Genomic DNA, 26,645 nt, shown 5'->3' on the forward strand with positions numbered 1-26,645 from the left:
TTCAAATGCAGAGTCCAACGATGAAAGCGCAGCCAGAGAAGGCAGCCCTGAGAAGTGTGGGGCTGGGGGAAGAGGGCCTCCAAGCCTTGAAGAACAGTGCTAGAAGACTCTTTCATTAATATGGCTTCTAATCACAGAATGAGTGGTCTAGGCCTTGGGCCAGGGATCAGGCAGGCTGAGTCAGGGGCCACTCCACACAGGCAGTGGTCCCTCTGCTCCTATCCCATAGCCTAAGACAGCTCTCAGCAAAAGGTATCCCATCCACCCTCCACCTCACCTAGCCCACCCTTAACAATGCTGGCAGTTGAGAGGTCCCTTCTTAAAAGGGTCTGAGTTCCTTCTCTTCGTTGTGCTCAGCACCCATCCCTCATGTGTATGACTTGTTCAAAGGGTGAACAGCAGTCAACTCTACCCCAGCCTCTGTGGCTCAGAGAAGTATGAACCTGGAAATATGAAGTCAGAGGCAAGGAAAAGGTAAAGTCAGGCTCATAACCCACAGAAGGGGAGAGACAAAAGACCCACAAGATGGGTACAGTCGAGGTCGACTTGGAAGTAACGGTCCTGCTCACCCTCTCAGAAGCCACTTAGAATATCCCCGGGGGAGAAGACACACTGCACCAGGCCCTGTTGGAGTACAGTTTTAGGGAAGGTGAAGAAGAACAGGCTGAGAGAGCCCTGAGCAGATCCCAGAGGGCCACGCATAAAGGGGTGGAGAGCAGGCACTCTGCCTGTTTGGAGCCAAGCCTACAGCATCATATACCTGGCAGCAAGGGAAGAGGGCTAGGAAAAACAAACGGAATCTGTTCCGAAATTCCCCTTTCCTGCAGGAAGGAGTTAAGTAAAGTAGAAGTGGCCTCCTGGCAAGAGGAGCTGCCTGGTCTAGATGTGTAGCTTATAAGCGATGGTGAGGACGGACTTCAGGACAGGCATGAAGCTGGAGACCTCGCTGAAGCTGCTGCAGCTCACCACCTGAGCATGCACAGCGAGGCCCCGCTCAAAGCGTCCTGCGTCCACACATTGGGCAACCTCGTGGAGCCCAGCCAGGACAGGAGGCGAGAGCTGTGGAAGGATTAGCCCGCAGTCAGTAAGCCCAACCCCGCCCCTACCCTGGAGGCATGGAAGGGAGAAGAGAGGACTTAAGTTCTAGAGCCCAGTCCAGGCAAGATGTCTATACTCTGTAAGGAACCCAGGGTCGGTGAGGCCCATAGGAAGGGACACTGGGCACCCTTTGGCCATGGGTGAAGGTGGAAGAGTGGGAGGCAGAGGAGCACCACTGCCTGTACTTACTGTCTCTTCACAGAGCTTCTCATATAGACATTCTAGACTTTGGGCTGCTTCATCCAGCTTCCGTTTTGTCTTCTGCAGGGAGGGAAATGGATTCTGATTCCAGCTACTATGCCTAACACTACACAGAACCATAAAGAATCACGGTACCTTAGAGCTAGAATGGCTTAATGCTCTTTCATTTCACGGAGGACAAAAAGGAGACCTGAAGAGGCCAAGTGACTCGCTCAAGCTGACGCAGCCAGGAATGAATGGCAGGTCTCCTCACTCCTGGTCTCACCCTCCTTGCAGTACTCCCTGCGGCCTTTCCAAGCGCTAAGTCTCAGTGCTGTTTGGTCTTGCTGCCAAGGAGATAACCTCCAGACCAGACAAGTCCTCCCCAACTCCACATGGACATCAAACAAGTATAAGATACAGGCAGCATGTCCAGGGACAGTAAGAAGAGTCACACAAGGAACTGGTCTACAGCTAAGGGGTCCTGGGACCAGCTAGGGTAGGAGGGGAGCATCATGGGGAAGGTTCAGACTCACTATGTCAGTGGCAGACAGGGAGCAGCGCTGCAGAAGCACCTCAAAGCTGATATTCAAGGACTGATGTTCAGGGGGCAGCTCCTTCCTGTCCATCTTCGCAGGTGGCCGCTGAAGTTGCTGAGGAGGGAGCAGGGACACAGGAGAGAGAGGCAAGCTGTCCTGCTCATGGCTCCCCTCAGGACTAGTCCTCAGTGACTTGGGGGTCACACTGCTCCCACTAGAGCAGAGCAGAGCTGAGGAGGGGCATCCTCCCTTGTCTGCAGTAGAGACACTTGGTATCTGCCCCCCACCCCATCTCCTTCAGCCCAGAGTCTGCCTCCAACTTGAGGAATGAAGCCATCTACCGTGCTCCCTGCTTTTCTATACCCAAGAAAAGAAGGTTTCCAAGAGGAGGGAAACACATCATTCCTGTCACCTACAGGCTAAGTTCTCCTGGGGCTCCAGGGGGAGCATGACTCACACTGGGGACAGCAGGCTGTGAGGAAAGGACCCCTCGTGGCTCAGGGGTGAGGCACATAACTGGAGCACTAATTGGTGCTGGGGGCATGAATGTCTCTGGCAACTAAAGAGAGAGAAAAGAAAGGCACGTGAGTCTAAGCTGAAAGACTCCTTCGGCCCTACTTTGAGGGAGTGGCAGAAATTATGAATGAACGAGGGCACAGAATAGTGCGTGGGGAACCTGGAAGTGAGAAGATGGTGAATGTGTATAAGAAGGAAAGAGGAGGGAGCTGAGGGGAGAAGAGTGAGTGGGGAAAGCAGAACAGGAAGGACCAGGCTGCTTTCTGTACGGAACTAGAGTGTGGGTCGTTGGTGAATGTATAAGGGGTTGAGTTGGGGGGAGATGTGTTGACCTCTTTCCTCTGGAGGTTTCCCCTGGGCACTGGAGCATTTTCCAAGGAATCTTGAGGTCCCGAATAGTATAAATATAGAGGTATTTTAGGGGCATGATCAAAAACACTGTAATTTTTGGTCTGAAGACCAGGAAAATTATTTTAGTTGGAGTCTGCCACACCTCCCTCCACAGACCAGCCACACTCTGAGTTGACATTCTCCAACCCCAGTTCATTGGCTTGAGGAAAGAGACTCCCAAGGTGGTAGTGGGGAGGGGAGGAGAGGGAGGCCATGGGAGAAGACTGACCCGGCTGAGGAGTCAAGATGCCAGTGGTTGGGAAGGTATCGGCGCATGGAGCACCTGGCCCTCCTGGAGGGTGTGCTGCAGAGAAGGTGACAGGAGGGGCTGGCGGCTGGGAGCTCATAGGGTTGAAGCCTGGTGCTCTCACAGGAAGCAGAGGGAGCCGTCGAGGAGTCTCAGGCAGGGAGGCAGAACCAGCCTGCATAATGTCTGGGGGTGCTGTGGGTGCACCAGGAAGAGGCCATGTTCCAGGGAATCCCACGGGGTTAGGAGATTGCACCCTTTGCCCTCCTGACAGCCGCGGCTGAGATAAAGCTGAAATGGGATAGAAACAGGTCATTTGCCACCAAATTTCAATTTGGGAGAGACTCAGAGCACATCAGAGAGGAATAAAGCAGCAATTAAAAAACTATAATAATAATAAATAACTAATATATGTGTGTGGAGATCTACCATTTACAAAGTACTTTTAACTATATTCCTTATTTGACCCTCAGAACAATCCTGTGGGGTTGAAATGACCAACATAACAACCACTCTCAATTTTCAAAAGAAACAAAGTGGCTAGGTATATTGCCCACAGGTACAAAGCCAGTAACTGACAGTACTGAGAATTCAGACTTCAAACTCTAAGCTCCTCTCATTAGATAGACATACTGCCTCCCAAATCCATTCTGGCCATGCCAGATGTTTTCCTCTGTGCTCTGCCTAGACAGGTCTCCAACAAATCAACAAAACTGATAAACCTTTATAAAGACTGACAAAGATAAAGAGAGAAGACACAATTCATCAAGATCAAGGATGAAGCAGGGAACATTACAACAGACCCTGCAGCCATTAAAGAGATAATAAGGAATACTACAAATAACTTTACATTCATAAACTTGACAACTTAGAAAAAACGGACAAATTCCTCAAGAACCAAAACTCAGCCAAAATTAAATAGAAAACCTGAATATTTCTATAACTAATAAAGGAATTAAATTTGTAATTAAAAAGCTCCCCCCCACCACCAAAAAAAGTCTCGAGGCCTAGATAGTTTCACTGGAGAATTTTACCAAACATTCAGAGAATTAACACAAAGTTTACATAATCTCTTCCAGAATATAGAAGAAGGAACATTTCCTAACTCACTTTATGAGGTCAGTACTACCCTGATACCAACACTACAAAATAAAACTACAGACCAATATTTCTCATAAACTTAAGACACAAAAATCCTCAGCAAAATTTTAGCAAATCAAATCCAACAATGTATATAAAAATAATATACCACAACCAAATGAGATTTACCCCAGGTCATGCAATGTATATCATGATATATTTAAAAATCAATCAACGTAATCCACCATATCAACAGGTTAAAGAAGGAAAATCATTTGATCATATAAAATGATGCAGAAAAAAACATCTGACAAAGTTCAACACTGATTCATGATTCAGTACCCCAGGAACAGATGGAAAAACTTCCGTAGCCTCATAAAGAGCATCTACAAAAAACCTAGAGCTACCATCATATTTAGTGGTGAAAGACTGAATGTTTTCCCTCTAAGACTGGAAACAAGGTTAGGGTGTTCACACTCACCATTCTTATTTTAGTACTACAATAACGCAAGAGAAATTAAAGGCATACAATTTGGAAAAAAAGAAATAAAACTGTCTCTATTCACAGATGACATAACTATCTACATAGAAATTCCCAAGGAATCCACAAAACACTCCTAAAGCAAATAAATGAGTTCAGGAATCTCATTTATGAGCATTGAAAAGTCACGTGATACAAGATTAACACATAAAAACCAATTACATTTCTATACACTGACAATAAACAAGTGGAAACCAAAATTAAAAATGCAATACCATTTGATTTCAAATTGCTCAAGAGAAAATTAAATACTTATGTTTGAAATGAACAAAACATGTCAGGAGCTGTATGATGAAAATTATAAAGTGCTGATGGAGACAGTATTGGAGAGACATAACATGTTCATGTACAGGAAGACTCAATATAGTAAAGATGTCAACTATCCCTACATTAATCTATAGTTTCAATGCAATTCCTGTCCATTTCTGCAAGTTTCTTTTTGGATATAGGCAAACTTACTCTAAAATTTATTTGAAAAGAACACGGTCTTAGAATATCCAAAGCAATTTTGAAACAGAAAAATAAAGTAGGAGGAATTACTATTCCCCATGTCAAGACTTACTGATATAGAGGTAGTAATCAAGACAGAGTGGTACTGGCAGAAGGACAGACACACAGATCAGTGGAACAGAACACGGAACTGAGAAATAAGTCCATACGAATATGTCTGACTAATTTTTGACAAAGGAGCAAAATCAATTCAATGGAAGAGGAGCAGCCTTTTCAATAAATGATTCTGGACATCCATTGGCAAAAAAAAAACGAAACCTGACCCAAACTTCACACTTGCACAAAAATTAACTCAAAGTGGAACATGGACTTAAATGTAAAACATAAAACTATGAAACTTCTAGAAAAAACACAGTAGTAAATTTGGGGGACCTTGGACTAGGCTAAGAGCTCTTAGACTTGACATGAAAAGCATGATCCAAAGAAGGAAAACTTCATAAACTGGCCCTTATAAAATTAAATTTTTTGCTCTGTGAAGGACTCTGTTAAAAAGATGAAAAGTAAAATTCATACATGGTTACCCACACCACACACACAAATGAATACATGTAAAACCAGTGAAATCTGAATCTGTGAATTATACTAATGTCAATATCTCAGCCTTGATATTGTATTGTGGTTGTGTGGGACACTGGCATGGGATGTGGTGGGCTTGGGATGTATGAGACTTCCCAATACATTTTATTGTATTTTCCTGTGAATCTGTAATTATAGAAAAGAGAGAGTGAGAGGAAAGGGAGAGGGGAGGGAGGGAGGGAGGGAGAGAGAGCCAGCAAGTAGGGAAGGAGGAGGAGGAGGAGGGAGGGGGAAGGTGAGGGAGGAAAGAAAATTAGGGTGGGAATTAAAGGTGGGACAGGATGAATCATCAGAACTTTTCTACCTGATACCTTTATCTACAATCTCCCTGGATTTTATTCCCCTCTAGTAGGCTCCTGGTCTCATAAATCAACAGCATCCTATCCATCTGGGCACTGTGGTCAGTCCCCCCATTTAGCACACTCCTCTTAACCATCACCAGTTTCTGTCAATTAATTCTACCTACTAAATATCTCAAATCCAACCTCACTCTCTAGTTTCAGGTCTTTCATTCCCTCACTATCTCTTGCTATAGCTTCCTAACCACCTCTAGCCTTGCCCTTCCTAGACACATAGCTAGTCCTTCCCCTGCATAAGACCATTCAATAGCTCCTGCCTGCCTTCAGGGTCAAGTCTAAACTCTTTCTTTAATTAATTAATTAATTAATGGCTGTGTCAGGTCTTCGTTGCTCCGCTGCCAGCTTTCTCTAGTTGCGGAGAGCCCGGGGGCTACTCTTCATTGCAGTGCATGGGCTTCTCACTGCAGTGGCTTCTCTTGTTGCGGAGCACGCGCTCTAGGTGCGTGGGCTTCAGCAGTTGTGGCACGTGGGCTCAGTAGTTGTGGCACACGGGCTTAGTTGCTCTGTGGCATGTAGGATCTTCCCGGACCAGGGCTTGAACCCGTGTCACCTGCATTGGCAGGAGGATTCTTAACCACTGTGCCACCAGGGAAGTCCCTCAAGTCTAAACTCTTGAACACAGAATGCCAGGTCTCTCCTGATCTAACTACCACTTGTTACCCCAGCTTCATCTAACTCAGTCCACTGCCACAAACACCTGTTTTGTAGCCCCATTAAAATGTTAGTCATTCCTCAAATGGGCTCTGCTTACTTTCCCTTCACTGCCTTTGTAGATGCCATTCCCTCTGCCTGAAATAGCCTTCCTTACCTCTTCCTTTGCCTAAATAACTTTTAACCTTCAAGACTCAGATCAAACATCATACTCGTTCTGAAACATTCCCTGAACTTCCCCCATCCCCCAGTAAATTGCTTTCTTCTGTGTGATCTCATGGCTCTTTAATCTTTAACCATATCCCAATCATGGTATTTATGAATTTTACTGTAGTTAATTTTTACCTATCTTTCCTAGACTAGACTATGAGCTAATTAAGGGCAAGGATCATGGTTTGTGTACCTTTCTGTTCTAAGTGCCTAGTAGTTGTTCAATAAATAGTTGTTAGAACAATAACTGAATCTACACTTTATGAAGACAGGAATTTTCATCATTTTTTCCCTAATATATTATAAATATATTATATTATATTATAAATATACTATAAAATCATGCCTGGCACTTGGTAGACACTTAACAGGTATTTTTGAATGAATGAACAAGCAAGATCTTACCTGGTGAGAAGACTGGAATCCCAGTCTGGGAGATGATGTCTCTTGAGAGTGGGGAGCAGCTCCCACAATAACCCGGGGAAAGGGGGAGACTGCTGGCCCAAGACACCAGAACCCTGGGCATGAAAAAGCCAATCTCTCAGCTGCTGAATTGGTGGCTATAAAAGTTATAATCATGAAGAACTGTGTTAAGTAAAGTTAAAACAAGCAAACAACCCCTCTTACAAGCCTGGCCCCACATAGCATTCAAACTTCAGCCGACCCTCTACATTTCAGCCACCTTAGAGGACTCAAAAGGTCTCTAATTCCTGCCAAGCCTTCCTTCTCGCTGTTCTTTCTGCCTAGAATGCCTGACATCTTCTGGTAAGCTATTTCTCTTTGAAGGTCCAGCTCAAATGTTTTAACCACTGGGAAGCCTTCTTTGACTTCTCCAGACAAAGCCAGCCCCTTGCCTGTGAAATCCCACAGTGCTTAGTATAAGCTTCTGTTGTAGCAGGATAAATTATTGACATCTGATTTTCCCCCAAGAGACTGTGAACCTCCTGAGGGACTAGATCTTATTTATCCTGGGAGCTTCAGCATTTAGCATAGTGCCTGGAACATCGAAGTGCTCAGCCAGTGTTAGATGACTGAATGAAATGGTATGCTTTCTCCACATGTCCCCACTCACCTGAGCACTGTCACTGGGTAGGTAGCTCATGGCAGTGACCAGGCTGCCCTGGGCTGCCAGGAGGTTGGCATACTGAGCGATTCTGTAGGTTGTGGCAGGGCCTGGGCTCTCCCCATCAGCACCCCACAGTAGCTTCAAGCTCCTGTTAGGGACCATCACCTTCTCCATCAGGTCCTATAGGGACAAGGATAAGGGCAGTCAGCCCTCTTCAAAGCACATCCTGCTCTCCAAGCCCAGGCAGCTCAACCAAGGACTTCCCTGCTATGGGTATGAGGGCACCTGGCCATAGCCAGGTGCAGGTAGCAGGTGATGATATATGATATATAAGAGAGATGACAGTCAGAGAAGGGCCACTTGGCTTCACTTCCCAAGCCGTTTGAGTCTTACACTCTTATACATTTCTGCCTCTTCTTTTTGGATTTTTTATCTTTTATGCTAATACACCATCAACTTCAGATTCTGTTATACTCTTATTTCATGTGTGACTTTGTCTCCGCATGAGTCTGTGACCCCCACCTTCTCTGGGTACCCACAGAGTATCTGGTACAATTTAGATACAGGACTTTTCACAGAAGCTAATAGAAGGCCCAAGCTCACAATTACTCAAATATCATGTAAACTTATACACCCAAACCTGAAGTGGGAAAAAATTACGACGGTTAATATCTAAGCAGCTGCTGCTCAGTCTCCCTTGACTGAGAAGGAAGGAAGATGATAGCTTACCCATGGAAAAGGTCCCAGACTTTAGGGGCCCTAATCTCTTCCCTAATACCCTGATTCCAGCCTGGTTACTCAAAAGACTCACCTCTGATGTCCCTGCAATCTCCACTGCTAGCCCCTCCTAAAGGCCTGATGCGGGGGACCAGGGCCCTGCAGAGAAGGGGTACCTGTAGAGCCATGGGGGATGAAGCCCGGGGGCATTTTGCCCAGCACTCCACCAGCCGCTCCACACTTCCTGAGCACACGTAACAGAGTCTGGCTTCAGAAGTTAGTGCCCTGCCACCCTCCCGCTCCATGTGAGTTCCCAGCATGTCTGTAGAGAGACAGAAACTTCTTAAATGGCACAGATTCCCTGTGCTCCTCCTCCTCCTGTTTGAAAACAGGTGGGGGACCATGAGCTATGGAACAAGTAGCCTCAGTGGCTTTAAGACAACAGTGAGGTTAATCCTGCTCTGCAGTGAAGGGCAAAGCTCTTGCACTGAGATGTGACAAGAAAAAGTAAAAGAGGACCATAAATGCCCTCTACTAAACATAGAGGGATGCACTCTAGTCCCTGACAACATGGCTTGACCTCCCAGAGTTCAGGCCGCTCCTCTGTCTCCTCCCTCAGTGTGGGAGTAGTCCCCGCTCGCTGCAACTAGAGAAAGCCCGTGCGCCGCAACAAAGACCCAACACAGCCACAAATAAATAAATAAAATAAATAAATTTATTTTAAGAAAAAGTCTACAAATAACAAATGCTGGAGAGGGTGTGGAGAAAAGGGAACCCTCCTACACTGTTGGTGGGAATGTAAGCTGGTGCAGCCACTGTGGAAAACAGTATGGAGGTTCCTCAAAAAACTAAAAATAGAGTTGCCATATGATCCAGCAATTCCACTCCTGGGCATATATCCAGACAAAACTATAATTCAAAAAGATGCATGCACCCCTACGTTCCCAGCAGCACTACTCACAATAGCCAAGACGTGGAAACAACCTAAATGTCCACCCACAGATGAATGGATAAAGAAGATGTGGTACAGATATACAGTGGAATACTACTCAGCCATAAAAAATGAAATAATGCCATTTGCAGTAACATGGATGGACCTAGAAATGATCATACTAAGTGAAGTCAGAAAGAGAAAGACAAATACCATATGATATCACTTATATGTGGAATCTAAAATATGACACAAATGAACTTATCAATACAAAACAGAAACAGACTCACAGACATAGAGAACAGACTTGTGGTTGCCAAGGAGGAGGGGGTGGGGGAGGGATGGAGTGGGAGTTTGGGATTAGCTGATGCAAACTAGTACATATAGAATGGATAAACAACAAGGTCCTACTGTATAGCATGGGGAACTATATTCAGTATCCTGTAATAAACCATACTGGAGAAGAATATAAAAAAATGTATGTATATATGAATCACTTTGCTATACAGCAGAAATTAACACAACATTGTAAATCAACTATATTTCAATTCAAAAAAAAAAGAGTTGGCCCTCAATGGGTAAAGCTAAAAGAATAACCAGGTATGGTTTGGGAAGTGCTCTACTTCATGGTTAAAACACAACTCTACCCCTAGCCTAAAAGCTTAGGTCTCTGTGTCTCACTCTGGTTTTAAATGAATGAGGAGTTTGAAGACTTCCACAGAAGCTGAGCACTTACTGAGAGCAAAGCTTAGGGCTAGGAAGGGGAAGATACCCTAAAGGCAGATCTTCTGTGCTACCCTAGGTTAGGCTGGCTGTGCTCCTACCGCACCTGGATGCAAAAGGCCTGTTGTCTGTTACTGTTGAGGTCAACTTCCATTGGGCTGAGGGCTCTCACCCAGCCCCAAATCACTCTTCAACCATGTGGCCTGGAGGGAGAGACTTATGAGTACCACTCTTCCCAGCATGAGGTCAAATAAGCATTATGCTTTCTTCCCACCTCCCTACCCCACCAACTGGACTCGCTAAGATCCTTGAGGTATTTTCCTGGGAAAGAAACTACCTTCAGGAGGTAAAATGCTCGTATATGTATTAATGGAAGAGGTATTCTGAGACGGTTTCCACTGGCAGGATTCTCTTTTCTGCATCAAGCACGTTTCTGATGTGAAAGCAGCTTACCTTCTTCTGAAGTTCATCTTTATTGTATCCTAATAGTTTTAGGAATTTCATTCTGGAGTCCTTCTCTAAGGTCACCTAAGGAGCCACAGAACATAGAAGTCTCCATTAAATGAATGTGAAAGACGCTCTCCTGCACCAGCTGGACATCTGTGCCAGTGTACCCTCAAATGTAGTTCTTTGTACTACCAGAAGTGCTCACTGAGGCCAACACCATCTCTCCCTATTTCTCCCCAGACTTGATTCCTGTTGGGGTGTGGGCAGATGTGTTAACAAACCCTTTCCCCCTTCTGCAATGAGAACTGGACCTTCAGTTGACTTCCTAGATCTATTGCCCTAGTAACCTGATAAGAGTAAAATGTCAGCTATGTTTCTAGGCAACACAGCTTGTGACTGGTAAATTGCATCTGGACCAGAACTATGTAAACTATAAATAATTGATGTGGACACCATGCTATGGGCTTCCCTGATAGCAAGGACTCCTGTACTAAACAGATCCCTTGCAGGGACCCTTTTGGAGTTTGTACAAGAGATATTAGCTCTTGTGGGCCTGGAGCTTCCAAGCCAGGGCAGCTAGCACACCAGCCTGATGTATATCTCATCTTCTTGCACCTGGGGAGCTGAAGGAGCGAACTCTAAGCTGCCTCATGGACTGTAACAAGGACTCCCACAGAAGAGAACCACCTGATGCTCCCTGATGCTGCCCTGCTGACAAGCTGTGGTTCCTGTCCCCTATCCTTCTGAGGAGACTGATGCCAAGTGAGCCTTCAGTAGTCTTATGAGTCTAAACGGCTAGGTGAGAAGACTCCTAAGTGGAAGTTGCATGGATATAGTAAACGAAGTCAGCTTATTCAGTGTTCCAGATACTAAGGGCCAAGGCTTCCTGAAGCCCTACCCTAATGGGTTAGCTGGCCTGGGCCCTTCATTTATCCCACACTGAACCATGAATTCTTACTATGATCTTTCTCATAGTCTCTCAGGGCCCCCTTCTTCTTCTATCTTCTTCTCCTGGAAATGTTCATCCATACCCAGCTTCAGGACCATCATCATGAACAGCTCTTGCGTAGCTTTTAAATCAGACTCCCCTCTGTCCTATGGGCACCAATGCCTCCTTTGTTCAGCAGAGTAAAGGCTGAACTCCCAATTATTCCCTCTACTCTTTCCCACCCCACCATTCCTGGAGCTACTACCTGTATCCTGCTTATAACAATAGCATTATTTCTTACTATTTTCTTCCCACATCTCTTTCTAGCTTCATTCTACGGTTGATGATCTTCCTCAGATCCTTTTCTCCTAAGATTCCTGGTATCGACCTTCATAAAGTTCTAGTATAGGGCTTCCCTGGTGGCGCAGTGGTTGAGAGTCCGCCTGCCGATGCAGGGGACGCGGGTTCGTGCCCCGGTCTGGGAAGATCCCACATGCCGCGGAGTGGCTGGGCCCGTGAGCCATGGTCGCTGAGCCTGTGCATCCGGAACCTGTGCTCCGCAACGGGAGAGGCCACAACAGTGAGAGGCCCGCATACCGCAAAAACAAAACAAAGCAAAAAGTTCTAGTATATCTGAAGCACAGACTCCAAGTTCTTCTCAGACGCCCCAGGACAGTCCCTGTCCTTCTTTTTGCATTCTACTCTATAATCCCAAAGATATGACTAATCCTCTCACTGCCTGTCCAGTGATTTCTTTCTTTCTTCAGCTCTCTCCTCTCACATGCTCACTTCCTTTGACACATAAATCACTCATCATGGTGTCATAAGCAACCTGAAATTAAACTGACGCTGCAACTGAAACCATGCCTCCAGAGTAGAGTGGGACTTGAGCCCTGAGTCCCACCACAATGACTTGCCTTGGGTTACCTGAAACAACTCAAAGCCTTCCAACTGATCCTCTTCCCTTCCTTTCCCTTTCTTTCTTCTCCATTCCCATCACCTTAACTGCCCTGTGACATGGCACTGTGAAAGCCTTCATCCTGGCTCTGGTAAAGTAGCCAGGACATCAGCAACAGTAGGAAAAAGGCAAATGCTGCTTGTACTCCTCAGTTCCCCTATAGCCATGAATGGTCTCTGAGCCTCGGGTAAAGGGTGAAGACTTTGTGCCTGGGGTGGGTGCCATGTAGGAAAAATCCCAGCGAGGTTAGGGCCTCTGTAATCTGGGCCACGTGGTGGTTGTTGACAGAGGCTGGGGTGCCCGGCTTTGGAGAAACACTTCTGAGCAGCCAGCCTTCAGGCTTCCTACTTTCAGGAACTGCCAGAGCATCTTTTCGCTTTGCAGTGATGCTTGCTGGATCTTGTTCTGACAGTAATTCAGGAGATTTCCTGATCCCAGGCCCTTCTGCAGCTCAGCTGACCGCATGAGGAATTCAGGTTCTGTGGTGACCTGACTGATGAAGACTAGGCGGAGGCAAGGCTGTGGCACCTGATGGGCAGGGGTGCTGGGGAGGCCAAAGGTAACCAGCTTCCCCCCAAATTGTTGAGGAAAAACAAGAAGGGTGAAGGCAAAAATTAACACCAAGTCAGGATCATAGGGAAGGCTATCTATTGGTCGACCCTAGGATAGGAAAGCAATAATAAGAGAACTCCTGGGGGTAGAATAGGATCAGGAATTCAGTAGTGAATGTACCCCCACCCCAAAACCACTCCTGCACTTTCAGCGCCATCAGCTTAAAACTTCAGTACATGGTACTCATCTTTTCCTCACCTGTCCTGGTACCACCTTTCTCCCAGTCACCTGGACTAAACTCCTTGGAATTATCACAGTCTTTTTACCCACAATAGCTGAGCAACAACAAAGTCTTCCTTCCCTCTTCTTGTTCAATGTCTCCCACGCCCAGTGCTAGCACTGGTCTTTTCCTCCTCCATTCCAAGCCTTAGACTACAACCCTATCCCTGCTGCCATTCAGGAGCCTGTACTGGTTTCACAAGGCCCCAGAGAGAGCTTAAGCTCCTCTGCCTAGAGTGCACAAAATCTTTCAAAATCAGGGCCAGACCTGCGTCTCCGGCACCTCTCTCTCTGTTCATTCATGTGATCACTCCGCATCTCCAAAGTGCCCAGTTCATTCCTGCTTCTGTGCCTTCAACCACCACAACAACCCCACCTGAGAATCCTTCTCACCAAATGAGGTACTTTATATAAAGCACCTGGAACAAAAGCAGAGCCCAGGAAAGTTCCTTTACTCCAGCAGTTCTTCACCTTGGCTGCACATTAAAACCACCTGGGGAGCTATCCAAAGTCACCAGGCTGTACCCCAGACAAAAAAATCAGAAGCTCTGGGGGTGGTACCGGGCATCAGTATTTTTTTTAAGTTCTTCAGGTTATTCCAACTGCAGCCATGCTTGACAACTACTGCTCTAGTCCCCAACCATTCACTACTACCCCCTCCTTAATGAATGTTCCCAGCCAGAATTCTTCACCACTCCTACAGCACAAAATCTACATTACAGATTGTGCTAAACAGAACCATCTTAACTTTTGATTTGTATAATACTCGACAGTTTTACGAAGTGCTTACATATATTCTTACTTGAGTTTCATGTCAATTCACAAATAGAAGCTCAGCAGGTCCTACTATCCCTGTTTTACAGATAAGAACACTAAAGTCCTGAGTTAAGTGACTTGCCCAAGGTTACCCAGCTGGTAAGAGACAGAGCTATGATAAGAATTCAGGCCCCTTGACCTCAGAGTTCTTCACCTCTGATGGGGCTAAAGACGGGCACCATGGAGGAGGGTGGTATTTAAGCAAGCGACCTTGAAAGGCTGCAGTAGGATTCAATGTTCAGGAGAGAAGCTGAAGGGTAAGGTACAGGTGGAGGCAGCAGAGTTGAGTTATTCATAGAACAGAAAGTAGACATATATAATTGGAGTAGAGCGAACACATGAGAATAAGGTGGGAATAAAAACTGGAGCAGGACTTGGCCATTTTGGGGGAAGTGGAAGTTGGACAACATCGCCTGTTTTAGTGCCTTTTTTTTTTTTTTTTTTTTTAGTTCAGCAGAGAATTCTCCAGGGCAGGTAACTTTGCGCTGGATCGAGATGAGCTGGTGCAGGCCCAAATGCTCACATAAGACGTGGTGCTCTGCCTCGGCCTCAACAGGTGGGTGCGTTTCAACTGGACAGACGACGGGCTGAAGTGCGTGTTTTGCCAGATCTACTGGCACCTACATCCTAGGGGCATCCTGGTCCTGGAGCCCCAGCCTTGGTCATCCTACAGCAAGAGAAAGACTCTCATGGAAACAATCTACAAGAACTATCATCAAATTCAGCTGAAGCCAGAGCAGTTCACTTCCTACCTGACATCCCCAGAGGTGGGGTCCTCCAGCTAGGAGCTTGTGGCCACACCCCACAACACCTTCAAAGACTTCCAGTGTCCTGTCCTGTAACTGTTCCACAAGGCCCACCCCCCCAGCCACTAAGTGGCCTCCTGAACAGACAGTGTGAAGAAGCTGCCCGCTGCTACAAAGGACCTGGGGGAAGAGGAAAGTATCCCAAGGTCTTTTCTTTCTGGCTCCAAAGATAGTTTCCTCTCTTGGATCTGCAGAGAAAGCCTTTCCTGTGTTGCTGCCCCAGCCTCTTCCCTACACCTCTGGCACCTAAGCAGCAAGCCCGGCTGTGCTGGAGTCACCATCATCTTCCTCTCCCCCACTCCACTGGGCTGGATGGCATGGACGGTTTGCTGACCTCTGTTCTCCTGGGGCATGGGAGGTGGTGGGTATCAAGTTCTCTAGCCTCTTGCTCCTGTTGTCCCAAGGAGAGATTCCCATTTCTCCTCGGCCCTTGTCCTAGCTGTGTCTCAGTGGACCACAGATAGACGGACTGAGGGTTAAGAGGGGAATGTTGATGGGGAGGTCTGCAGGTACTGTGAAAATCCTTCCCTCTGCTGTTCCCCACTGGGAGAGGTGGGGTTTGGGTTTGGAATGTGAGAACGGCACAATAAACTTGATGTTTAGGGCAGTGCTCCCACCCCCCCCAAAAAAACTGGAGGTAAATGGGGCTGTGTACATTTGGCCTTGAGTCTATAAGGCAATGGCGGGGGGGGGGGGGTCAAAGGTTTTGAGCAGAGGAGGGAAAGGATGAAATCTACATTTTTTTTTCTTTCCTGCTTTGTATTCATCCTGTTCTTTTTGTATTCTAACTATGCCTGGACTCACTACCAGTCCAGGTATGTAGATGTGGAGAAAAATCAGATGGAATCTCAGGCAGTTCTCCATAAATGAGAGTTCTAAAGCAATCAATTCCTTTTAGACAGGACTGGCACAGCAAGCAGGGTGAAGGGGTAGAGAGGGAAGCTACAGCAACTCTCTGCTTGAGCAGTAAAGTGGGACCTGATCTCAGACACAGGCAGTGAGAATAAACCTCTTACAGAACACAGCTCCATGCTGGGCACACAGTAGGCTTCACACACACACACTACACTTACAGCAAATGAGACACCTGCTGGCCTTCTCATCCATTTGGGGTTTTTTTTTTTCAGGGGAGATATCAATGATGCTTGGGCCACTTGCTCTGGCACCTGCAATGGTGGGAGATGCTGGACTTTGCTAAAGGAAGAAGAGATCTGAGGGCAAAAGGACACCTGCATCACCAGTGTGGAGTGGTGGCTTAGCCAGGAACTCTACCTACAAACTCCATTTTGGGAGGGATCCTTGAGACACCCAATTTGGCCCACAAAGGCAGGACTCTCATATTCCAGGGGACTGGTAGTGAGGATGGGACTCCCATGCAATAAGGCTCTTGGAAAGCCTACTGCATCCAATGTCTACAGTGGAGTGTGGCACAAAACGGATCTATAGGAGGCAGGGAGGAAAGACAGTTCATACTTCCAAAACAGTGAAGGGTCCTAGCATGGAGGTCCAATTTCCCCGAAATACCGCTGGGAACATCCAAGAGCAAGAGTCAAGGTAAAGGCCTCCTTTATATTGGGCAGGAACTGACGTCCTTCCGGGAAGATGGGCACTGGAGCAAAGGTTCAGCCTTCCCAAACCCAGGGCTCTGGTCTCCCAAGTCTCCAATAGTCCCCACTTCTTCCCAGGCTTATGTCCTTCCCTCTCCCGCCAAACAGAGACAGTCCCTTCCCTCCAGCATTCTCCACCAAGCCCTTCAAACCTTGTCAGCCTGTCTCATCTGCTGGACTTCCCAGCTCCTACCCATCACAGAGTATAAACTGATCCAGCCGTCGAAGGAGGCAGCAGAGAACACTGGAGGGTCCCAAGGGCACCACTGCGCATCAAAGCACCAGCTGCTCAGTGTGGGTAGCTTATACACCACCTAATATGAGGGAACACAACCATTAAGGAAACCTTGACTTAGGTAAGGAAACCCAGAACACACAGGTGCAGCCGGGACTCCCCTACCATCCCAGCATGCCCACAGAAGGGCCAGCCTACCTCGCTGCTCTCCAGGTTCCAGCACAACACCTGGTTGTCCTTGGCACTACTGAGCAGTAGCTCAGCGTCAGCCTGACTCCATGACACTGACAGGATCCCCCTAAAAAGGAAAGGAAAGAGGAACTAACGTTTGCTGAATGCCTACTGTGAGCAGGGTGCCTTATGTATCTTGGATAAATCTCATCCCCCCAAAATGAGCAGTCTGACTTCATTTTACAAATGAGGAAAATGAGGCTTTGGAGGAAATTAAGGAACTTTCAGCAGTCAAGCAGCCAGAACCCAAGTCAAATCCCAGAGCCTGTGCACTATGCACTATACCACTCTGCCTCCTGCAGGTCACTGAAGGATGGCCTGCTTCTCTTCCCTGATTGTAGGGTAGGAATTATGAATCAACATGAATCAGGCAAGCACCCATCCCTATGGGTGCTTTTAGCCCAGGAGGGTAGTGAGGACCTAATGCTCAAAAGTCCCCAAGGGGCATGGCCCTTGAGTTAGAAAGAACAGACTATGGGGCTGTTTTCTCTGCTGTAGGCCCAAGAGCTACAGCTTCAGAGGCAGGCCTGTTCACAGAAAAGACAGGAGCCAAGGTTCCCTTATTAAGAACTCTTGAAGGAGGCAACCTAATTACCTAAAGAAATGAGTACTGTCCTCAGATCAGAGCTTGGGGACTCTCCCAGGGGGACTAAACATTGGCTCCAGTATTTCTCATGACCCTATCCCCACTCCCATCTCTGGAAGTTAGATGGAAACTCAGGCTCTTTTCCATAACCTCTGGGTCTAAAGGAACTCCTCTTGATTGGACCTGGAACTAGAACTGGGTAACTATGTGTTCACTGGGATAGCTTTGAAGCCAGGGAGAATGTCTGGTAGCCAAAGTGAGGCATGCATTGCCTTCTACCCAGGTCATTTATGCCCCCGCCCTCCCAACAAGGATGTGGATGGGGTTTGAGATGCTGCCTGCTGTGACTCTCCAGCACCTTCAGGGGTGAGGAGGCAAAGCACAAGTCCCACAGATGAATTACTGGAAGACGATCATCTTCTGAACATAGCACCAACTGGGTGGCCATGTCTGGGTGCCAGGCCAGGCCTGAGCAGTGCATCTGTGAACAAAGCAGACCCCAATGGGCCATGTAACCTGACTCTTCTGGTTATGAATCTTTTTTGTCCAGCTGAAATGGGACCTCTCTGAGGGTAGGCTTTGTGTCTCTCCTATGTGACTGGGAACACCACAGCCATCGGGGAATGAGTGATGACCATAGCAAGGAGCACCAGAAGCCTCCAGATCAGCTCAGTTCAGCTTCCCTAAGCTTTCACTCTCAAATGGAAATCTGCTGAGGCTGAATTCACAGGTGTAACAGCCGAAAGCAGAACCCTCGCCTGGGGGAGAGCAGCTCCAACACTAGGCCTGAGAGAGACAGCAGAGCCCGAGCCTATATTCTGCCTGTATTCAACTCACCCTATTGCTGTGATCACTGACTTTGATGATAGGTTCATTCTTCCTGAGATCCCACACGACTGCCTTGCCGCTGGGGTGAGCAGAAGGCAGAATGTGTTGAACCTGACGGTTCCAAGAGAGTGCCTTGATGTCTTCTGGGGGCTGCTGAGGCAGGATGTGTGGGGGGCAGGTTGAGGACAACCTGTCACCCCTGGACCAAGAGACAGCTGCTCTTCCACTGCTCCCAACCACCCAGAGAAAGGCCAAGAGTAGACATGGGGCTATCCAAACCAAGCCAGTCTCGGGAAGCTGGGAGGGGAGTTTTCCAGAGAGGATGCTTTAGGAAACTGGTGTAGAAGCTGAGAGGACAGATGCACTTGGGTTTTACTCCTATCCCAAAGTGCTCCTGAGAGGATAGAGTCAAGATTTTAAAACAGCCCTCTCGTCTCTGACAAGAGAGAGAGGGAGAGGAAAAAGGTGAGGGAGGGAGGGAGGGAAATATAGACCCCCAAGACCCCCAGAGAGAATGAGGCAGAGAGAAAAGCCATTGATACTTTTAGGACACAAGGTGCTATCAAATTCATACTGAACTTACCTCACGATACTGTAAGCATAAGAAACAAAAGCGAGGAAGAAAAAGATGGGCCCAGTTACAGACTGACAAGATAGGTACACTCAGAGACAGAGACACACAAGTCCCCCAACCACATGGGGGAACCAGATACAAAGACAACGCTGATCCTCCCCCAAAAAGGACAAGGGTGTATCTGGGTGTCCTACTCTTGCCCCTGGTCAGCTAAGCTCAGGGCCCAAGCTTGCCTAAGCTATACTATGATAAACAGTACGTTCACGCCTTCTCTCAATGTCTTTTACTCCCCTCACCCTTCTTCATTTGCCTTCCAGAAACCCCTGGGTCAGTTAATGACCACAAGCCACCCCCAACGCGTCCCCACCCAACTCCAACTCTCTATTATCTGGCTGGTAGGCAGCACGTTAGTCTGTGGAGCTTTAGTGCCCTCCAGTGGTGAAGATGGAAATCTCCTGTGGGCTGGCTGCCTCCATAATTCAACGCTCCCTGGGAAAATCAGGTGCACACTCTTAAGCAGCAGCACCAGAAGGCTCCTCACCTGTGACTTGGATCCTGGGGTCATTGGCACACTCAGGTTATTCAAATCCCAAATGAAGATTTCTGAATCATTGGCCCCTGAGGCCAGGAGGTTGCCCTGTATGAAGGAACAGGCCTTTGGAGACACGCCTTCCCAGGAAGAGATGAGAGCAGAAAAGGGGGAAGGAGACCCACATGCGGGGCTTCCAAAGCCACCCCCACAACAACCTGGGAAGGGCTCAGAGTTAGAGACCACAGGTCACAAGCAAACACTTCCCTTCAGATCTGTCAGCCGTGTCTGATTAACTGAAATGTAGTACCTGGAACGGATTAAAGTCAAGGGCTCTGACAGCCCCCGTGTGCTTCTGTATCTGGGTAATCACAGGCTCCTTTCCCGAAGACAGGATGTGGGTCACATTGTATAGAGTAAGCATGCCATCATCCCTGCCGCCTGCAATAACCCCGGAGCCTTCCAGAAGCCCGTTGCCAAAGCTCCCCCAGATCAGCTTGTGCAACCTACAAAGAGGAGGAACTGGCATCAGCACCAACTCAGGTCCACGTCAGTAAGTAGAGAATGGGCATCTTTGCCAGCCTCTGACATTACGCAGGCATCCCCACCCTTGGTCAGGGCCTGCCTGTCTCCCTCATTTCCCAGACACAGAACAGAGGTCTCCTCTGCCTGGTCCTCCTGCCGTTTGGCTGAAAAAATGTTCCATCTATGTTACACTAGAAGCCAGGCGGCCACTGCCACGGAGCTGGGGGAGGGGTGCTTTTTATGTTTTTGTTAACATTATTGGGTTTAATATAAACCCAGTGATAAACACTTCAAATAAATTACTTCTTAATCCTCCCAACTCAAATAACAACTAACACTTATTTTGATAACTTCCTACGTACTAGTCACTAGTACGTGTTAAGTGCTTTACATGTTTTAGCTGATCAACAACCCCATGAGGTATTAACTCCATTTGCAGTTGAGGAAACGAGGCACAGAGAAGTTGTGAAACTTCTGTATATACAGTTAGTAATTTTACTCCCATTTGACATGTAGGAAGTGACAGAGTCAAGGTTCAAAGTTAGGCCCATCTTATGCCAAAGCCTGAGCTCTTAACCATCATAAAATATTGTCTTCTATTTAGAGCAAGATCCAAACTCTTCTATACCTGAATAGAAGCAGGTTCCTTAGGCCAACAGTTGCTGTCCCCTCTTCCCTCTTAAACTGGAAGTGAGAAAAGATCTAAGGACTTTCCCATCCCATGCCTCTCCCATGTGTCTAGTCCACTGGAACTACCATGTGGATTCAGTGGGCCAGCCCTAGAGACACAGAGGCACAAAGAATAAATGCACCGTTTGGGGGACACTTTTCTGGCTTTCTGAGCATCTTTCACACAAGAAAGAGATGGACCCTGGGCTCCCTGCACACAAGTATGGGTCCCCTGCAAAGCCCCTAGGGAAGGCATGTGAAATCCCCAAAGGCTCACAGGTGGTCTGTCCTCCATTTCACTTGGCTATCCTACTAGACAAGGATATTTCTGCAGCCTTCCGAGAAGCCAGATTTCACATTGAATGATGTCGTAAGATCTCTAACTGAAATTAAATGTTCCCACACCCTGGAAACAATCAGCAAAGAAATTGAATGGGGTGACCAGGCAGGAACCTGTTTGGCCAGTCATTAGAGCAGAGCCAACCGGTCAAAAGCGAAGAGCTGAGCACTAGTTCAGACCAGGTCAGCATCTGAACAAAAACAGCAGAGCTGAACAAACGGTGGGTCTAAAGCTACTGTCAGAAAGGCTATATTTTCTAAGGTTGCGCTGACCTTAAAAGGACAGAAGAATGTGTTCCATGCTGGCTCCAGAGGCTGCCATGTCATCCAGGGGCTAGAGCTCAGCATGGGCAGAGGGCAAGTCAATAGGTTAGCCAGAGAAGCCTCTAATAGGTCACACAGGAAGCAGAGGTAGGTAGGGCCATGGAAACTCACATGGGAATGCAGTGACCGTGGTATGGTCAGAGCACATGATATATAAAATCAGAGTACAAGGTACCTGAGACCACATGGGAGTCACCAAAGGGTCGGAGAAGAGGGCCCAGTTACTTTAGAGTGGCTGAAATGCAGAATACGGGGTGTGACAAAATGATTTTTCTTTGTGTAAGCATGCAGAAAGTACATTCCTATTGTTAACACTTCACTAGTAAGGGTGAAACTGGAGCCCGAATAGCTGTGATAGACAACACCTGGGAGAGGGGGAACACCTGGGACGAGTCAAGCAAGGAAGGAGACTTGATCAATCATCTCTGCCCTGCAAATGGACAGTCATATGTGTGCGTGTGCGCGCGTGTGTGTAAACAAAGAGAGAGCACACAAGCATGTGAGCAAATGTGACAAAACATTAACAACTGATGAGTCTAAATGAAGGTATATGATTGTTCATTGTACTATATTGTGCAACTTTTCTGTGTTTGAATATTTTAAAAATAAAAAGTTATAAAACAAAAAAGATGGCCTTTGGCCTGCAAATAGGAACTAAGAGATTTAAGTAAAAGGTATAGGGAGACGAGTTTGTATAGGAAGGTGGGAACTTTGAAAACATGAGAATACACGTGGAATTCTCTGCTAAAGAGCTTCTCAGGATAATGATGGCAATGATGGAGACCATATGGCATCACAGAATGAGGGGTGGCACCTAAAGAAAATACAGGTTCCTGATTCCCACCCAGATCTTGTGAAGCAGAATTTCCAGAGACAGGCCCTCAGAATCTACATTTCTAATAAGAGCCCCCCAAGTGATTCTAACAAGCTGCCAGGGTTAGGAACCTCTGTACTAGATAACATCAGACTGCACACCAGCATAGAACAATGGGAAGAAGTTGAATGCATAAAGATAGAACCAGCCCCAACAATCAACTCATGGCTATGCTCCTGGCAAAAAGAGAAAAACAAGGCTGGAGAGAATAAACTGAGACCTGTGAGATCAGAACGTCGCACCAGCTAAGCTCATCTGAGGCCAAGCTTCAGCTACCTTATGATTAGGAATATGTGCTGTATAAATTCTTGCTCCCATGATTTCTGTACTTCTTTGTTTGGGATTTTGATTTTATTTGCTTAGTGAAGTTCCTTATGAAAAATCCCAACCTCATGTTAGTGGATTAAAGTGAAAATGAGTTTGTCCACATCCTGGCCAAAATAACTGAGGAAATCCAAGTTTCCTTAAAAGTCAGAGAGATGAGGGCAGTGCTCCAAGCTGGGGAATAAAGACACTGGGGTGGAGCGATGGCTGTCTGAGAGGAGAACTATTTTTCTGAATGCCTAGTATGCACCAGGCTACTATATGCCAACTATGTTACTCAAATTTACAGTAGAGAAAACAGAGTCAGAGAAGTTAAATAATGTGTCTGATAGGACAGTAGATGGCAAAGCTGGGATTTGAACCAAAGTTTGTCCAACAACAAAGCCCATGCTCTCTCCTCTGTGATCTTAATGTCTCTAGAGAGAAGGCAAGTCTTAGAAACAAGAAAATTAGGAGTAGTACCAAAACGATCTTTTACTGCTTAGTGTTGTCCCTTACAAAGGCACCTAAAGAGGGGTCACAGTGCTCCCCAAATAGCTAGAACTGAGATAAAGGTATTGGAAGATAGATCACCTACTTTCTCCATGTTCCTAGAGGATGGGTCAGACATAGGTTACAGTGGCCACTCAGAGATCTAGAACCTCAGTGTAGACAGAGGTAGAGTGCAGCAAATCACCCACTGGCCCCTGAACTCACTCAGCCACAGCAGCTACGTCCTCAACTCAAAAGTCAATACATAAACAATGTATTATTCTCCCAGATAGCTTTCTTCTTGAGTGAGATTCATCTAACAAACCAAACATCACTTGCTTCAGTGCACATGCTAATCCATATTGATTCTGATTGCATCCAGTGGCATTAATTCACACACCCTCTTCACTCTATTTATAGCTTAAGGCTGTCCCTTATCTACACCCATACCAGTGTTTCAGAACATTTCTCTTTCAGTCAGGTATTTCTAAATAGATAATATTTCTCTGATACATCACGGGTTGAGGATAAGGGGATCTTCAGGATTCAAATGTGGTTGAGGCATGGGTCTGGTAAAAAGGGCAGGCGATGGAAGGGGGAAGACTTTGAAGAGTATGTTTAGTTAATAATAAAGAGATACAGAGAGGCATTTGTTTAAAAAAAAGGAAAAAAGGAAGGAGACTAAACTAGAAAAAGGGAAGGAGAGATTGAAGATAAGACTTAAATTTGGAGTTCAGTAGATTCTTAGAAGTCATCTTGTACAACCTCTTCTTTACATATAAGTGAGGAAACCTAAGATCACTGATGGAATTCAATTTGCCCAAAGTCACATAGTTTTAGCCAAGGTAGCAACACAACACAACTGTGCTTTCCCTTAAACCAAGCAGAAGATGATACAGAAAAGAGGAAAGCATAAAGCAAAGGATGGGCTGCCCTTCGTCTACCCTGATCATCTTGGTCAACTGTCTGTGATGCTGACTTTTGAGTAAGTGACCTAACCCAGGCTGGAACGGAAAGAAGTGGGTGTCTTAAACCCTGGAGGGTCTAAGATGATTTCTTCAGAAAGGCCCCAACCAAACTGTGTCAAAAGTAATCCCTTAGGTCTTTGAGAATAAGACCCAATCTTTAGACACAATTATAGAGGTGGAAAAAGGAAGCTAACTGTACTATTTGTTTTGGTTATAGTCCCCAAATTCCTGCAGGGTAGAGCAGGGTGTGAGGTGATGCTTCATGATTCCTGAATACAGTACCAACATTTCAAAAAGTGTCCCTTCAACCTAGTTGGCTGCCAAACAGATTGTTACCCTTGAAAAGCTCTTAAGGCACTAAGACTAACTGAAGACTAACTATAACTAACTGAACTGGTGGACATGAATGCTCCGTTTGGTAATCCAGAAGGTTCTAATATCACTCATTTATTCCACAGATATTTTTTAACCACCTAATGACAGGCACTGTTCTAGAAGCTAACGATACAGCAGTGAATAAAACAGACAAAAATCTCTGCCTACATGGATCTCAGGATTCAGTTTCAAGGTTTCTTAAGCAATTACATTGCCACTTTCTTAGGAACTCCTAGCCCTAAGGAGCCACTACTATGCTGAAGCTGCTGCTTGGCTGGTCAAAGAAAAGAGTCCTTGCGCTCACTGCCCCCTTTCTTATCTTCAGAAGTATAAACATTATTAAATTAGCTCACCCCTTTCAGCAGCCCTTTCTGAAATGCTTGCTTAGAGGCTAAGAATATCTCATCATTACTGGTAAACCCGCCAAGGCCTGCTCTTCAAAAGGTAAAGGTACTGGAAATACAAAGAAATGTTAAAAACTGCAAAATAAGGGATACTGTAACAAAGTGATATAGGAGCTCAAGAAAAGGAGAACAAAAACTAACTTTCATTATTAGGTTAAACCATGAAAAGAAAGAAGAGGGTACTTCTGTCTAAATATCTTAATCTAATCACTCAGATGGACCAAAAAATGCACAAGAAGATGGAGAGTTGCATTCTAGACCAGCAATCTCTAAAGTGGATGGGCAAGATAATCTTCTGGGCTGTAAGAAAAAGATTTATATTTTTAATATTAAAAAGTAGTACAGTAATACATGTATATTATTTATACTAAATATATACTTGAGTACAGTGAATATTCACATTTTTCCTGATTGTACAAAAATCTAGAGATCATTGATTCAGACTGTAAGCCTCATCTTTACACAACCTGTAAAAGAACAGCTGAATAATAGAAAGAAGGTAGGTTTTGGAGTAAGACAGGCCTAGACTTAAATCCTAGCTTCTCAGAGTTTTGGTTCTCTCCTATGTAAAATGGGAATAATGGTATTTTTTGGTTAGGCTCATTTTGAGGAATGAAGAAGATATTATACAGAGCCCCTAGCATAGTGCCTGGAATGTATACATGTGCTTGGTGAATGCTAGTACCCAACCCTGTAAGCCTGCCAGAGCCATGAAATCCATGAGTGCCCAATCGGTGCCTGACAGCAATGAGGAGAGGATCATTCTTTCGCCTCCCACTGGCAGACAAGGAAATACTGTGTAAGGCTGTTATGTTCACAAGAGCCAAGGGAGGAAGGAGCCAATTCCTCTGCGTTCAGAGACAGATCAGGTACTTGTGGGTCCAGGCTTCTGTGAGGCGTCTCTATCACATGATTCTGCATGACGCTGCTGCTGCTGACCACAAAGGTTGGAGTGGGTGTTTTCAAAATCCTCTTGCAAAATAAACCCAGATTAACTTCTCTCCTACTAAAAGACCATTCTCCCCTCACTTGTCTCCTCATGAGCCCTGAGAAGCACATACCACTCCCGGGATTCCCCATCAGGGTCTACATCAGGATCTGCCCTGCATACCCATCAAAAGTTCAGACATAGTACCTGCTGGAGGGAGAAAGGACTCCCTTGCATTTCAAGTCCAGAGAGGGGTCCCTGAAATCAACCTCAAAGATTTCCAATGTGCCATCTGTACTAAAGGAGGCATCTAGCTGCTGGGCAGATGTTCCTAGGCACAAGAAAAGTCAGGAAGAGGCAGCATATGAGCAACAATATATGCACAGATTTGGGGTATAAATGGTTAAGTAGTAGAGAAGAGGAGGAACAGGAGAGGACTGGATATACCCTTTTTCAAATGGTAGCTCCAAAGAAAACAAGAAAGCATGAGGTGCTTAGCCTTAAGCCAGAGTCCAAGGTTGCCCCCAGGTACCAGAAACTCCTAATATCCCTTTGCATATGCTGCTAGCCAACCCCAGATTTCCACGACTCTAAAGCTTTCTCTGAAGCACAATAAAGAGCCCTGGATACTATGTTTCCCTTCAACCTATGTACTCAGTGGATCCTTATCCACAGTAGTGGCTAGCTGGGCTCCACACTGGGACAGCTGGCCACTCAAGTTCCTTCAGCTTCAT

At 46.2% G+C, this 26,645-nt stretch overlaps 1 protein-coding gene across 1 annotated transcript; it reads right to left on the reverse strand.

The window, feature by feature from the left end:
* Positions 1 to 26,645, reverse strand: SEC31B (SEC31 homolog B, COPII coat complex component; the record flags this gene model as incomplete). The annotated part of the gene is given in 24 exon segments (XM_082672961.1): positions 1 to 1,059; positions 1,288 to 1,359; positions 1,815 to 1,931; positions 2,275 to 2,376; positions 2,666 to 2,803; positions 2,837 to 3,261; positions 6,845 to 6,872; positions 7,303 to 7,376; positions 7,379 to 7,457; positions 7,970 to 8,143; positions 8,857 to 9,087; positions 10,441 to 10,479; positions 10,481 to 10,537; positions 10,788 to 10,862; positions 13,016 to 13,246; positions 16,194 to 16,331; positions 16,880 to 17,041; positions 17,161 to 17,260; positions 18,118 to 18,260; positions 18,617 to 18,760; positions 19,723 to 19,818; positions 20,021 to 20,216; positions 26,119 to 26,258; positions 26,586 to 26,645. Coding segments are annotated over 24 exon segments (3,201 nt in total). The 3' UTR covers positions 1 to 879.

The sequence above is a fragment of the Grampus griseus genome (assembly GCF_964374135.1).
Source record: "Grampus griseus genome assembly, chromosome: 16".
NCBI classification, from domain to species: domain Eukaryota; kingdom Metazoa; phylum Chordata; class Mammalia; order Artiodactyla; family Delphinidae; genus Grampus; species Grampus griseus.